At 42.6% G+C, this 12,794-nt stretch overlaps 1 protein-coding gene across 1 annotated transcript; it reads left to right on the top strand.

Moving 5' to 3' along the window:
- Nucleotides 1–1,141: 1,141 nt before the first annotated feature.
- GORASP1 (golgi reassembly stacking protein 1) lies at nt 1,142–11,450 on the top strand. The gene is made up of 9 exons (XM_065666869.1): nt 1,142–1,315; nt 3,688–3,768; nt 4,836–5,039; nt 5,711–5,797; nt 6,160–6,290; nt 6,801–6,942; nt 7,446–7,590; nt 7,939–8,088; nt 9,309–11,450. Exons 1-9 carry the CDS (start codon nt 1,253–1,255, stop codon nt 9,530–9,532), a joined length of 1,227 nt encoding a protein of 408 aa, XP_065522941.1. The 5' UTR covers nt 1,142–1,252; the 3' UTR covers nt 9,533–11,450.
- Nucleotides 11,451–12,794: the final 1,344 nt, after the last annotated feature.

The raw sequence follows: 12,794 nt of genomic DNA, 5'->3' as shown, positions 1-12,794 counted from the left end.
GGAAAAATGACATCTCAGTGGTGAGAGCAGTAACTACCAGGGAGGCTTACTAAAATCTTGGGTTTATACTGGAAGGAAAGTACTCATGCAGGAAATATAACTGGCACTTTAATTATACCAATATAATAATGCTTAAAATTATTACTACCAATAGAAAACTTTCAGAACATTAATGAGTTAAAGGCAGAATCAGAAGAATTCAAACACAGAATCATAAAATCCAAGGTTGGAAGGGACCTCAAGTTATATCTGATCCAACCTTTCTAGGTAAAGCATGACCTAGACTAGATGGCCCAGCATCCTGCCCAGGTGAAACTTAAGCGTCCAGTGCTGGGGAACCCACCACTTCCCTGGGGAGATTATTCCAATGACAGATTGTTCTCAGTGTGAAAAATTTTCCTCATGTCCAGTTGGAATCTCTCTGGGAGCAACTTGTGCCCATGACCCCTCATCTTTTCCATGTGGCTCCTTGTACAAAAGGAGCCTCCATGTTCTTTGTAGCTACCCTTTAAATACTGACATAATACATCCTAAGTAAAAAAAGCAGAGCAGATACGAAATTTCATGGGAATAGAAATATCACCACTTCATAACAACCACCTAATCACAAGGCTCCCTGTGTCTTGAAAAACAGCAATATGGGACCACTGATGTGCTTCTTCAGCTCTAACGCCACAGGTTTCCTCAGCTGGTGGATATATTTTTCTTGAGCATAGTACATAATACATTCCTAGGGAGGAACAGAACAGACGCATTTGCTCTTTTGAAACGAAGACAGGATGAGAACTGGACTTGTTCGGCCTCGAAAAGAGGAGGCTTTGGGGAGACCTGAAGAGCAGTTTCTAGAGGCTAAAGGGGCCGACAAGAAAGCTGGAAAGGGGCTTTTTGCAAGGGCAGACAGCGATAGGACAAGGGGAATGGCTTTAAACTGAACGACGGCGGGGTCCCGCTGGCTCTGCAGGCCAGATGACACCTAACCCGTCCCACCAACCGCCACCGCACCGCGGACCCCCAGCGCAGCTCCGGCCCCGGCCCCGCCCCGTCACCGCGTCACGCCAGACAGCAGAGCGGAGCTGAGTTCCCATCTTCCTCCGCCGCACAGGGCGCTGTGCTCGGCGCTCGCTTGCTCAGGCCTGCGGGGCCGTGGGCTGAGGGGGTGGTGTCGAGGGCGATGCCCGTTGCTGTTGGTGTTGCTGTTGCTGCCGCCGCCGCCTGAGCCGGCCGCCCCACGGCGGTGGGCACGGCTCCGGGCATGGGCCTGGGATCGAGCTCCGAGGTTCCCGATGGCGGCGCCGAGGGCTTCCATGTGCACGGGGTGAGGCGGCCGCCGCCGGCCCCGCGGGCGGCTTCGCGGCGGGCGCCGAGGCGGCGATTGGCGGCGAGCGGGGTCCCGCTTCTCCCTCTCCTGTCTGTGGAGGCCGAGGCAGGCCGAGACCCCGGCGAGGGCGCTGGGCTGGGGCCTGTCGGCCGCGGGCTCCCTGGCCCCCACTTGTCGGATCCTTCCAGGGAACTGCCACGGCGGCGGGGGAGGAGCGGCCGCGCCGCCCCGGAGGCCGTGGGTACCCGCCCTGTCGGCTTCACTAGGCTCAGAGCCTCGACCGGCCGTGTCTTGGCTGCCGGTGGGTGAGGGGAGCCTCTTGCGCAGCTTCCGAGGAACTTGGCATGGTTTAAGAGGAGGATAGCCCTTTCTGCCTTCCAGATTCCATTGACTTGCAGATCTGACTCATTTCTCTGCGGATCTTTACAGCATCTTGGCTGGGGGCTGATTCCTGCTTCAGCCAGTGTCTTCCTGAGGGGCTGCTTCTCACGGGCGCTGTACGGAGATGCAGATTTGCTCTAACTCCTGCATCTGGCAGGTTGTCTGCACGCACAGTGGTTTAAATGCGTATCTTGGAGCTTAAACATAGGGAGAAGGATTGCTGATAACAGCTGTTGCAGACGTTATCACTTCATTTAGTTGGTGGTCTTCCTCCCTGAATAAGAGTGGAAACGTTGTTCCAGCGTGCTGCTTTCCACTTCATTGGTGGTTTGTGTTTCTCAGTGTCACAAGATACAGGTTACCCCTGTTGTTAGGGGTTCTGCCTTTGTCAGTCTCCTTAACTGGGGTAGCTCTGTCTGAAGTGACTGTTGGTCACAAAGTGCTGCCTCCTTTCATGCTAAGTGCAGCATACTGCTCAGTTTTCTGTACTGAAGGGTGATTTTGGTCACCTACAGTATGCAGGAGACAAAGTAATTTCTTTTTCCTCCATGGAATTACACAAATTCTGACAGGTGTCATTTTGAAAACCAAATAACTGGAGGGTTTTTTGCAACTTACATCATCGTATGGGAATCTCTATGGCTTTTAGATACCTGAACAGCTATGTCATGAGCTCTGTAATAGCTTCCATGTACTTCTTTTTGCATACATTTTCATCCTTGATGTCCTGTTACGTGATATTTACATTGTAAGGCTTCTTGTGCATTATTTAGAATTTGGAGTAAACTCTTCTTAACCTTTTAAACCTCTGTTTCAGCATAAGCTGGCTGTTTGCTTTAGATGCAGTTTAGGGTTGTGATGAAAGTTAATACTTCCTACTCCAGTTGTGGTTACAGTGGTCAGTTTTGGCTGTTGAAAATAAAGCATGATGTGTTATGCGGTTTTGGGGTTTTTATTTTCTTTAAAAGCTTTTGCTGAAATAACTGTGTTGTTACTTAAGTATATTTTGTAACCTGTATAGACAGTTATGCCAGCAAAAGCCCCAGTACCAATGCAACTTTATTAGAGATAAAAATAAACAGCAACTTGGTAACACAAGACCAAACGTGAGAGGTAGCAGTTTAAAGTTTGTTAGCAATGCAGTTTTTAGATTAGGTGGTGCATGGGTTGTAACTTAGTGTTTAAATTGTGGGATGGATTTCGGAAGTCAGATATCTTGCAGGTTAAGGGCTATGCTGTTGCATTAACAAAAGGTAAAGATAAAAGCAGTACAAACTGGTTAGCGTGTTCGCAGCGGTTCCCTTGATATATGTTGCTGTGCATACTTTGAAGTGGGTATGCTTTCATATACTCTGCATATATCAAGCTTTGTGTAACTTTTGGTGGGTTTTATCCCAGTGTGAATGCGTTTTAATAGGTATTCGCTACATTTCTTTCTTACACTATTTTACAATAACTTGGTTATAATGAAATTGAGATGTTGCAACTCCTCATGAACCTTCTGTAACGGAGGGCAATCTTCTTGACCAGTGCCTGTGGTTAGCCATGTGTTTGTAGCATACTCTTTTAAGTGTTCCTATTCAAATGTGCTGTAAGTTGTGGGAACCCAACTGTAAATTGTTTATATAAAACATGGCTGTGATGCTAAGTGGGGGCTCTTAATGTTCTCAGGCTATTACTAGCATGGAAGAAAATCCTGAAGCAGCAGTTTGAAAACTAAGCTCTTCTCCAAAGTCTTCAGTGTTTAATAATTCTATGCTGTGCACTCTGAATCGCAATTCTTGTGTCTTGTGTGGAGTCCAAGAGCTGTTTGTCACAGCTTAATTTGGACGCTTGTTGTTCATGGTTTTATAAAAACAAATTCACAGTTGTGGACTGCTTTCTGAGGTCTGTGATCTCACCTGTGGTTCAGCTCTAAAGTCAATATTGAATCAAGTGTAAATACTAACACTGTAACAAAATGTAAACCTAAAATGTATGTTTTGCAGGTTCAAGAAAACTCCCCAGCTCAACAAGGAGGACTGGAACCTTTCTTTGATTTCATCATTGCCATAGGACACACTAGGCTTGTAAGCCTCAAATGATTTTATCATTTCTTTTTTTTTACTTGCATCAAATATGGGTATTGTAATGATGAAAGGTAGAAGCCAAAGCTGTTGCAGTAAATAAAGCTTTTCATATTGGACATTGTATATGGCATTTAAAGATAAAGCGAAACTTGGCAGTGTTCAAAATCTCTTCTCTGGCTGGATCCAGATTTGAGGAAAGAGCCTTATTTATGCCTTTAGTCACCCAAACTCCTTAACAGATTAACGCCGTGTTTATATTAGTCATCCATGTATATTTTCTGCCACAATATCAAACTGGTGAGTCAGTGGTAAGAGCTCAACGTTTATTTAAGCAAACTTGTTTCAACGTTTGATAAAGCATGGAAAACAATCATAGCCTGTCTGATTGTACTTTAAGACTGGGAACACTGTTCCTGTATGTTGAGTTATGAGAAAAGAACTGAGCTTTAGTTTGATTGTTGGGTTTTTTTTTTTTGTTTTGTTTAAAAGGCTTGCAGCTTTGGCTTTATGCTTCACCCTAAGTACATATGAGCTGAATCCATTAAGTTTGTCTTGCTTTTGTTAGTGGAGGTTCCTTCTGAAAGTGATTGTTATAATGGTAGGTTTTGGTGGAAGATCATTTAATCTTTTAACAGGGCAGAAATAATGATAGTTCTCTAAGCAACTCTCAAACAGCCTGTCCCTGCGCAGGCAATATGCACTGACTTTGAAGGGTTATTGAATAAGGACTGGGATCAGAGGCATGAAGAACAATGTTGCTGCTTATTGTTAGGCTGCATAGTTGAGAGCTAATATTGCTGATATTATTTAATAGCAGTTGCAAAGAGCAGGAATGTAAGTGATTAAATATAGTAGTAGTAAGTGCTTATGTAAAGGGACGTGAGCTGACAGTGCTGACTTCTTTCTAATAAAAGAAAATTGAACTGCTGGGACTGTTTGTAAAGCAGAGAGCCAATACTTTGACAGTTTTGGTTCTTTGTATTCAAATTCTGACACAGGCATGACATCTATATGACAGGTGCCACTAGAAATAATATTAATCATATCTCTCTTTTTGTGCTCTACAGAATAAGGAAAACAATATGCTGAAAGATCTCCTGAAGGCAAATGCTGAAAAAGCAGTGAAGCTGGAGGTGTATAATATCAAAACAATGAAAATGAGAGAGGTGGAGGTGATCCCCAGTAACATGTGGGGAGGACAAGGTCTTCTTGGAGCCAGTGTGAGGTTTTGCAGTTTCCAGGGAGCCAATGAACATGTGTGGCATGTTTTGGTGAGACAGAATTCTTTGGTGGCTTGTCAGTGTTCATACAACCTTGTTTTAAAGGGTAATGTTTAGAATTAACATGTATGTGGAAGTACAATGTTGAAATCACACAGAGGCAGTCTTGGAGGTTTGTCTGAGCTATCTGAATAGGGAAAAGTAGTGGATGACTGTTAAATGTTGCCTGTTACTGTGAAGCAAAATAACTCCATCCCAACAGGACCAAAGAGTGTGTGATGGGGAGAAGGTTTTTTCATCCTATATTGAAGAATCAGTGGCAAAAGCAAAAAGATTCTGGCCTGAGTGGTGCCTCTGTGTTGGCTAAATTGCATTAATATCAATGTTACAAAAAGCACCAAAAAAGTATTTTAAGATCAAGAAAAATAGCTGAAAGAGTAGAACTGAGTAGGAAAGACTGTTATGTTTCTGGTTGTTTAAATAAGCACAACTTCTCAACATCTTCAGAGGATCCAATTTTGAATTGGTAGCATCTTGGTCTTTCTTATTCAGGAATTTTTGCAAGATGTCACACCTAGGGGTAGACTTTTCCAGGACTGCTATTTTGTCCCATAACCAAAATGTTCTGTCCTTCTGTTGGTTTTGGGGTTAGCTTTCGCTTTTAATAGTGGGGTGGTTTATCCTTCTGCAAGTGCATATGACTCAATGTCATTCTTTCCCAGGATGTTGAACCTGCATCTCCTGCAGCTCTGGCTGGTCTACAGCCATACACTGACTACGTCGTGGGATCTGATCAGATTCTTCAGGAGGTAGGGCCCATGTTTCTTCAGTCGTGCCTGCCAAATGTATATTGTAGGGTCTGGATTTTACGGTTTTTTTATAAGTCTAATGGTGTGCACATCAAATGTGTGGGGATAGTGTTTAGGGATTTTAGGAGGTTGATGTTTATGGCAGATGCTTCATGGTTCAGGTAAACATTATCTTTTTTTTAAATGTGACATTAAAGAAAAAGTTGTCCCCAAAGATCAAACTGCACCAGTGAGTTTTAGTCTGTCTCTGGGGTTTTAATATTTCATGTTGAAGTAAATAACTACCTAAAATGCTAAGTTGCTTCCAGCTCCTTGTCTTGCGCAATTTGAGTTTAATAACCATTACTTTCTTTTTTTCTTAGTCGGAGGATTTCTTTTCCCTGATTGAATCCCATGAGGGGAAGCCGCTGAAGCTGATGGTTTATAACACTGAAGCAGATTCCATTCGAGAGGTAGTTGTGACTCCCAATGGAGCTTGGGGTGGAGAAGGAAGGTACTGATCTCCCTCCGGACAGTCATTGGCTGATGACAGGTTATATACTCACTGTAAATGGCCTCCTGCTAAGAGTATTATTACTATTGATTACAGCTTGTCAATTTCAAGTTAAGCTTTGTTTACTTACACTTGTCACACAAAACTGTTAATCTTTCCAAAAAAGCCCCCCAACAAACAAACACAAAACACAAACTATCTTAGAACTAGGATTTAGGCATGTTCTGGATCCAAACCTATGTTGACTTCCCCGGTATCAGATTCACTAGCTACATTCTCATAGTCAGGTTATCTATTTTGTAAAGATATAAAAATAATCAACTGAAAGCTAACTTACGTATGTCAAAATGTCAAATGCAGAGTGCTCCTTGAGTACTACAAGTAAGTAAAATAATTCTTGCAGGTAGGTATTTCTTGCTATAGATTAAAGACTCAAACTCTTTAGAGAGTCAGAATTTAAAATGCTTACTAGTTTTGTTTTTCAAGTCTTGTTTTATTTTCCTTCTCCAGTTTAGGATGTGGTATTGGATATGGCTACTTGCACAGAATTCCAACACAGTCTACAATATCCAAGAAAAAGCCAGAAAGCAAACCACCTTCACCCTTGCCAGAAGCTGGAACTCCCGTAGCATCTACTGATGGCTACACAGAGGTATGTAAGAAATTAGTTCATATCTTTGGCATGTTCTCTGGAGTTTCTAAGTTTTTTGCTTGTTGGAACATTTATAGTACAGTATATTTGCGTACAGCATACAACTTTGCTTGAATGAAACAGAGTTATGTGAAGAGAAAGTGATAGCTGCTTATGCTGAGCAGCTGGCAGATCACCAGTGTTGGCTGATAGAAATTTTTGCCAGATATTTTCTTCACATTTTGAAGCCTTGCATACTACAACTGTGTCAGTCAATGAGAATTAGAAGAATACTCTGCTCACTAGGAAATAAAATACACCTACAAGAATTAAGAGTGGATTGTTCTGAACATACTGGCTTTAAAAGACTACATTGGAACATGCCCTGATAGGTGGTTTGACTGTCGTAGGTTCTCTGAATTGCTGTATTTGGAGACCAAGGCAGAATGCTTTCGTAGGAAGATCATTTTCAGATGAAGCTTGAGATACAAAAAGATGCTTTTCTTCTTACTGTGTCACTCCAGACTCCTTTACTGGCACCTACTTCTCAGAGTGACAACTGTGAAATACTTACAAACTTGGATCATTCCGCGGATCAAGAAATGAGTGGTTATTCACCAGAAAGCTCACTTTCTCCTCCTCCCCCTCTCCAGAGAGTTATGGATCCAGGTATGTTTCCTTAGGTGTTTTTTTCAGCAGTTCTTCAGAGGACATCTAAGTAAACTAGTAACATCTTGAGTCTGAGACTGATGTGAAGCACTAGGAGCATTGGTGGTGGTTTTCCTTGAAGTTTTTGACTTCACTGGATTTCAGAGCTGTAGAATTTGGTACTGGAAGCCTGACTGAGGCTGACATTCTGCAGGGGTCTTTCCACTGATGACAGCTAACATCTAGGTTAAATTATTTTGTATTTAGCAGGGAGGGGACTTCAGTGACTTCAGTCCTGATATAACGTGTTGTCTTCAGTCTGAATTTGGGTTATGTCTAAGCCAGTACTATGTTTGCTTTCTCCTTCAGGATTTCTAGATATGTCTGATTCATTTCCTGAACTCGCTAACATAGAAGTGTCCGACATGTCTTCAGCTGCCTCCTTTAACACACCAGCAGCAGATGCTTTAGTAGGCACTGAGAAGTTAATGTCAGACAATGACACTTCTGCTTGTTTTGGTAAGTGTATTCAATATTTCCTTTGGGCCTCTGACCTAATTTCTGGAGTGGCACCAACTCGTGCATGTTCCACAGCATCATGCTTTTTGGAAACCAGCCACTTGTAAGAAAAATCAGAAAGGGGATTGGCTAAAATGAGATGGAAACAGTAGCAGAAATCAAGTTTAGAAGTGGTCAAAAAATAATAGTTGGTTAGTTTTTTTTGGTAAGATTATAGAATGTGCGTCTTTAAATGATAATGTTGATGATCCAGATTAAACTGACCTTAAAAGGACGTATTTCTAACATCAGTGTACATGGGTTTTTTTACCACAGGCTTGCCTTCACACCTGTGAAGTGAAAGGAAAATTGCAGTCATCTTAATAGTGACTTTTCGTGGTGGGCTGACCCTGGCTGGATGCCAGGTGCCCATCAAAACCACTCTGCCACTCCCTTCCTCAGGTGGACAGGGAAGAGAAAATATAATGAGAGGCTCATGGGTCAAGATAAGGACAGGGAGAGATCACTCAGCAATTACTGTCATGTGCAAAATAGATTTTACTTGGGGAAATTGATTTTAATTTCTTACCAATAAAATCAGAGAATGAGAAATCAAGCCAAATCCTTAAAACACCTCCCCTCCCAACCCCTCCATTCTTTCCCAAGTTCAACTTTACTCCCAAATCCTCTACCTCCTGCCCTGCAGCAGGTATCCCAGAGGTGATATCACTGTCACTGACAGGCCACAGCCTTGACCAGCAGCAGGTCCGTCTTGGAGCCAGCTGGCATTGTCTGTGTTGGATACAGGGGAAGCTTCTCACAGAAGCCACCCCTTTAGCCCCCTGCCCCTCCCCCCTGAAAAAATTTGCTATATAAACCCCATACATTTTTCTATTAAAAAAATAAATTGTTCACACTGTGAATGCCTTTCCCTTTCAAAAGGTGGGGTGACTTAGGAACGGTAAACCCAAAATCTTCAGTATTAGGAATACAGCAGACAAAAAGGTTCATGGCCTGTTAAAAACCTGCTTGTACCATCAGATTTTCTGCATATGGGGAGAGCTGAGTAAGCACAGCCCATGTAGTTGACAGTTGTGAGTCTGGTTATGTGCCTGTATGAGGTGACTCATTCAGACTGGTTTCCCATGATGTACGGGCACGAGGGGCACTGCACATTAGACTGACAAGTTTTGTTTATTTGTTTGGTTTTGGTTTTTTTTCAATCTGTTTCCATTTCCCAGAAAATGCCACAGCTTTGGACCCTGAAGACACGACCATGTGTTCTGAAGGCTCAGTCAAGCAGCCCGAGTTGGATGAGCTGCTGTCTTCAGTTCCATTGTTACCTTCTTTAGCTCTTCCTCATGAAATCTCTTCAAACACAACAGCAGAAACTGATTCATTTGAAGATGAAGTTATGCGGTTCAACGACAGTATTAAGAGTTCCTTAACCACTACACCGGTGTAACCAGATGATGAAGCAGCACATGAACAGAAAGAAGTGCACCAGATGACAGGTGAAGTGGATGCTGGTTTTGTTTACAGACTGCCATGTGCTGTAACACTACAGCTTGGAGTATTTTTCTGATCCTGAAAGAATTACAGTTACTCTATTTTGTTAGCGTATTATGAAAGAAATCATATGAAATACGTATCCTGTTATCTCTTCAAATTATTTTTTAATGGATTGATCTGTGTTCAAGTTTTGGAACTCTGTCCAAAAATAATCAAATTAATGGAGAAATTAATGCAGAAACAAGTTGGGAGACTGGCAAAAAGTCAAGTTCCTGAAGTCACACTTGCCTGCACATGCCTGAACAGTGACAATTGATGATGATTTTCTCAGTATGATTGATGGCATTAAAAAATATTGATGGTTTTGACTTGCAAGAAAGATTTTTCTAATGGTACACCTCACTGGGACAGCTCTGGTGCCTTTCAAGGCATTTCCTACCCTGGAATTGCTACTTACTAGTCTGCAAACTGTTACTTTCCTTGGTTAAGAGTCCCTTTTCTGTAGCAGTTATTTGTGTACCATCTCTACAATACCTTTGCAGGAAAGGACGCACCATGTGGTTTGCAGTTGCAGCATATAGAGAGGACAGAATCAGGGTGGTGGGTCCTGTCCTTCACTTCAGCTCTTCATAGATCATGTGTTTGGTCTCACAGTTAAAAAGAAAAGGTGGGGGCAAGCATCCTGGTTCTTTGAAACAAACTGAAGTGAAAAACGTGATTAGCCTTTTCATGAATGTGTTGTGGTTTCTGTAGTGACAGAAATAGCTTTTCTTTAATTGTGCTTTTCTATTCACCCATTGCTATTTTTATACAAATTGTAAGTTTAAGACACAGGGAGGGAACACATTCGTGCAACAACATATATTGGTTTTCATAGCTGTTTTGTTTGTACTTTGCTCCAAAGAGCTTCTGAATGTAATAGCAATCACAAAATGAATGACAACAGAAATCCGGGTGGGTTTATACCCCTCAGGGGAGTGATTCGTAATGGAATTTTAAAGTTGATAGTTGGGAATAACTTCACTAGAGCTGGTACAGTTAGTGTGGTGAAAATCCTTCATAAATTAAGAGAATGGGGTACGAGGTTAGGTGGGTGCTTAAGGTAGATATAAGTTGGAGTATGCTTATTTAGCACAATATTGTCCAATTTCCTTTTCCCTGCCCTGTGTCCTGATCTGTTCCTACTGAGATGAGGCAGGGAAGTGAGTGATGAGGCTGATGTACAGCCATGACACAGGACAGCAAGCCTGTGTCCCACGGGATTACCTGGAACACCTCAGCTTAACCAAAGGCTTGTGTAGCACAAGAGCAGTCTTCAGGGGAGTCTGCCCTTAACATTAAATCCATCCTTTATATCCCCTCATCTCTCTCGTTAGTCTGAAATACTGTTTTCACTTGAAATACCGTTGTTCTGAAAGGGATGGTCAAAATATCTTTTGCTTTAAAGAAGAATGTATTAAGCCCTAACTTCTGGTAGGAGAATTAAGACATTTTAAACTCAATAGTAAAAAGATGATTTTTATTTTGCTATATTGCTAAGATGATTTTCCTCTTTCCCAACTGCCTGCTACAAGGGTGAACAGCCAAACATTAAAAATAAATGTGACTGAAGCTATGGGTAAGTTTGTTCGGTCTCGGAGCCTGATGACTGAAGGCATCTAGGTGCTCTCTTTGGGTTTTTGTTGTTGTTTGTTCAGGACTGCTTCTGGTCTTACAGCTTTGCCAGGAGTGTTTCTAAGCTGGTGGTAGCTCATTAGCTCATTTAAGTGCTGCTGTACCATAAGCACCCTTTGGAAATTTAAGAGCATAGAATGTCAAAACTTACACTAAATTTGAAATGGCAAAGAAATAAATGGTGTAATGCTTTGGGCCACCTGCGTCCACCCTGCTCTGTGTCAACTGACTGGGGAGGGGGTGAGTCTTGCCTGTTCATAAGAACTTGATTCTTTGGTCGTAACATCCAAATGGACCTAGCGTTAAACCTCTAGCAGCAGCATGTTGTATTCTATCCTGTGCCTTTATCATTTAAATGCAAAATGAGCTGTTTCACTCTCTCATCAAATTCCTTTTCTCTTGGTAAAGTTGTACATTAGCTTTTGAGATGCCTGAAGATACATCTCTGCTGAAACAAAGAGAAGTAGAAAGTACTCGTTTACTGGTGGGTACTGAAGTGAGAAAGCTGATTAGAATGGGAAAGCAGCAGACCAGTTCTGCCCACACCACTGTGGGTTTAGCAGAAATGGAAAGCAGTTGAGGCAGCTTCCCAGGTAGAAGCCCTTAATTCAGCATTCCCCTCGCCACCCCTCCCATTCTCCATCTTCTCCCATAACCAGGCAAATGTTTTCACCTCCAAGCGATTTGGACATATCTAGGTACTGCTGCCTCTGGTGAAGTGAAAGCAGTTAGAGGTTACTTGCTGCATTTGATTTTACTGTGTTAATCTGTGTTCAGCTTCCTGGGCATTGCCACTAATATCCACACATCCTCCCTCTTTACTTTTGCCTTAAGCAAACACTAATTTGCATTGGTTCTGTTGTAACAGCACCTTAAAAGGAAGGTTTTGGTTTATGTTACCTTTCTAAGCTACAAAACGTAACACAGCGTTCATCATCAGATGCGAATGATGGCATCACAATATTCCTCAGGGAGAGATGGGATGTATCCCACCCAGTCTCTAACCAGCACCTCTGATCTGTGTGATGTTTGCGCAGCTGCTTACAGAAAAACCTCCACCCCATAGTACAGGAAACAATTTCAGTCAATCACTTCCTCGATGGCTTAAGTGTGTGTGTACTTTAACAGTCCTGCTATCTAGCAGGGTGGTGACTCCACCTGGCTCTCGTTGGGAGCATACATCTACCAGAATAAGATCGTGTGCTTATAAAGACTTATGCTCCATGTCAAGTTCAAGAAACTTCTAGGGATAAGGTCTGAATCAAATGGGACCCTCTGTGAAAGAAAAAGTAATACTTTGGTGTGATGCATGGCCAAACTGTGGAGTAACTGGATTCATGCCTTAGCAGTCAGTCTAAGCCCTCATCTTTGACGAACACATCCTCTCCCCTTCCTTGGCACCTTCACACTAATTCACCTTGGCAAAGTCCCTGCCTCCCAAGGCAGCAGCTCTCAGATCAATGGGTTGACTCTTGCAGGATCTGAGCCATGGGGCTGGTTGTTCTCCATGCAGCAATCCAGTGGCCTGCTCCAGCCTGACT

Source organism: Lathamus discolor, chromosome 2 (assembly GCF_037157495.1).
Source record: "Lathamus discolor isolate bLatDis1 chromosome 2, bLatDis1.hap1, whole genome shotgun sequence".
Classification (NCBI taxonomy): domain Eukaryota; kingdom Metazoa; phylum Chordata; class Aves; order Psittaciformes; family Psittacidae; genus Lathamus; species Lathamus discolor.
The sequence above is the reverse complement of the archived record's forward strand: the minus strand, read 5'-3'. Positions and strand labels throughout refer to the sequence as shown.

Bases quoted from the DNA above. Each gene is read 5' to 3' on its own strand.
- GORASP1 (XM_065666869.1), top strand. From the start codon at position 1,253: ATGGGCCTGGGATCGAGCTCCGAGGTTCCCGATGGCGGCGCCGAGGGC. The intron at 3,769-4,835 runs GTAAGCCTCAAA...TGTGCTCTACAG, and splicing joins CCATAGGACACACTAGGCTT to AATAAGGAAAACAATATGCT. The intron at 6,943-7,445 runs GTATGTAAGAAA...GTGTCACTCCAG, and splicing joins CTACTGATGGCTACACAGAG to ACTCCTTTACTGGCACCTAC.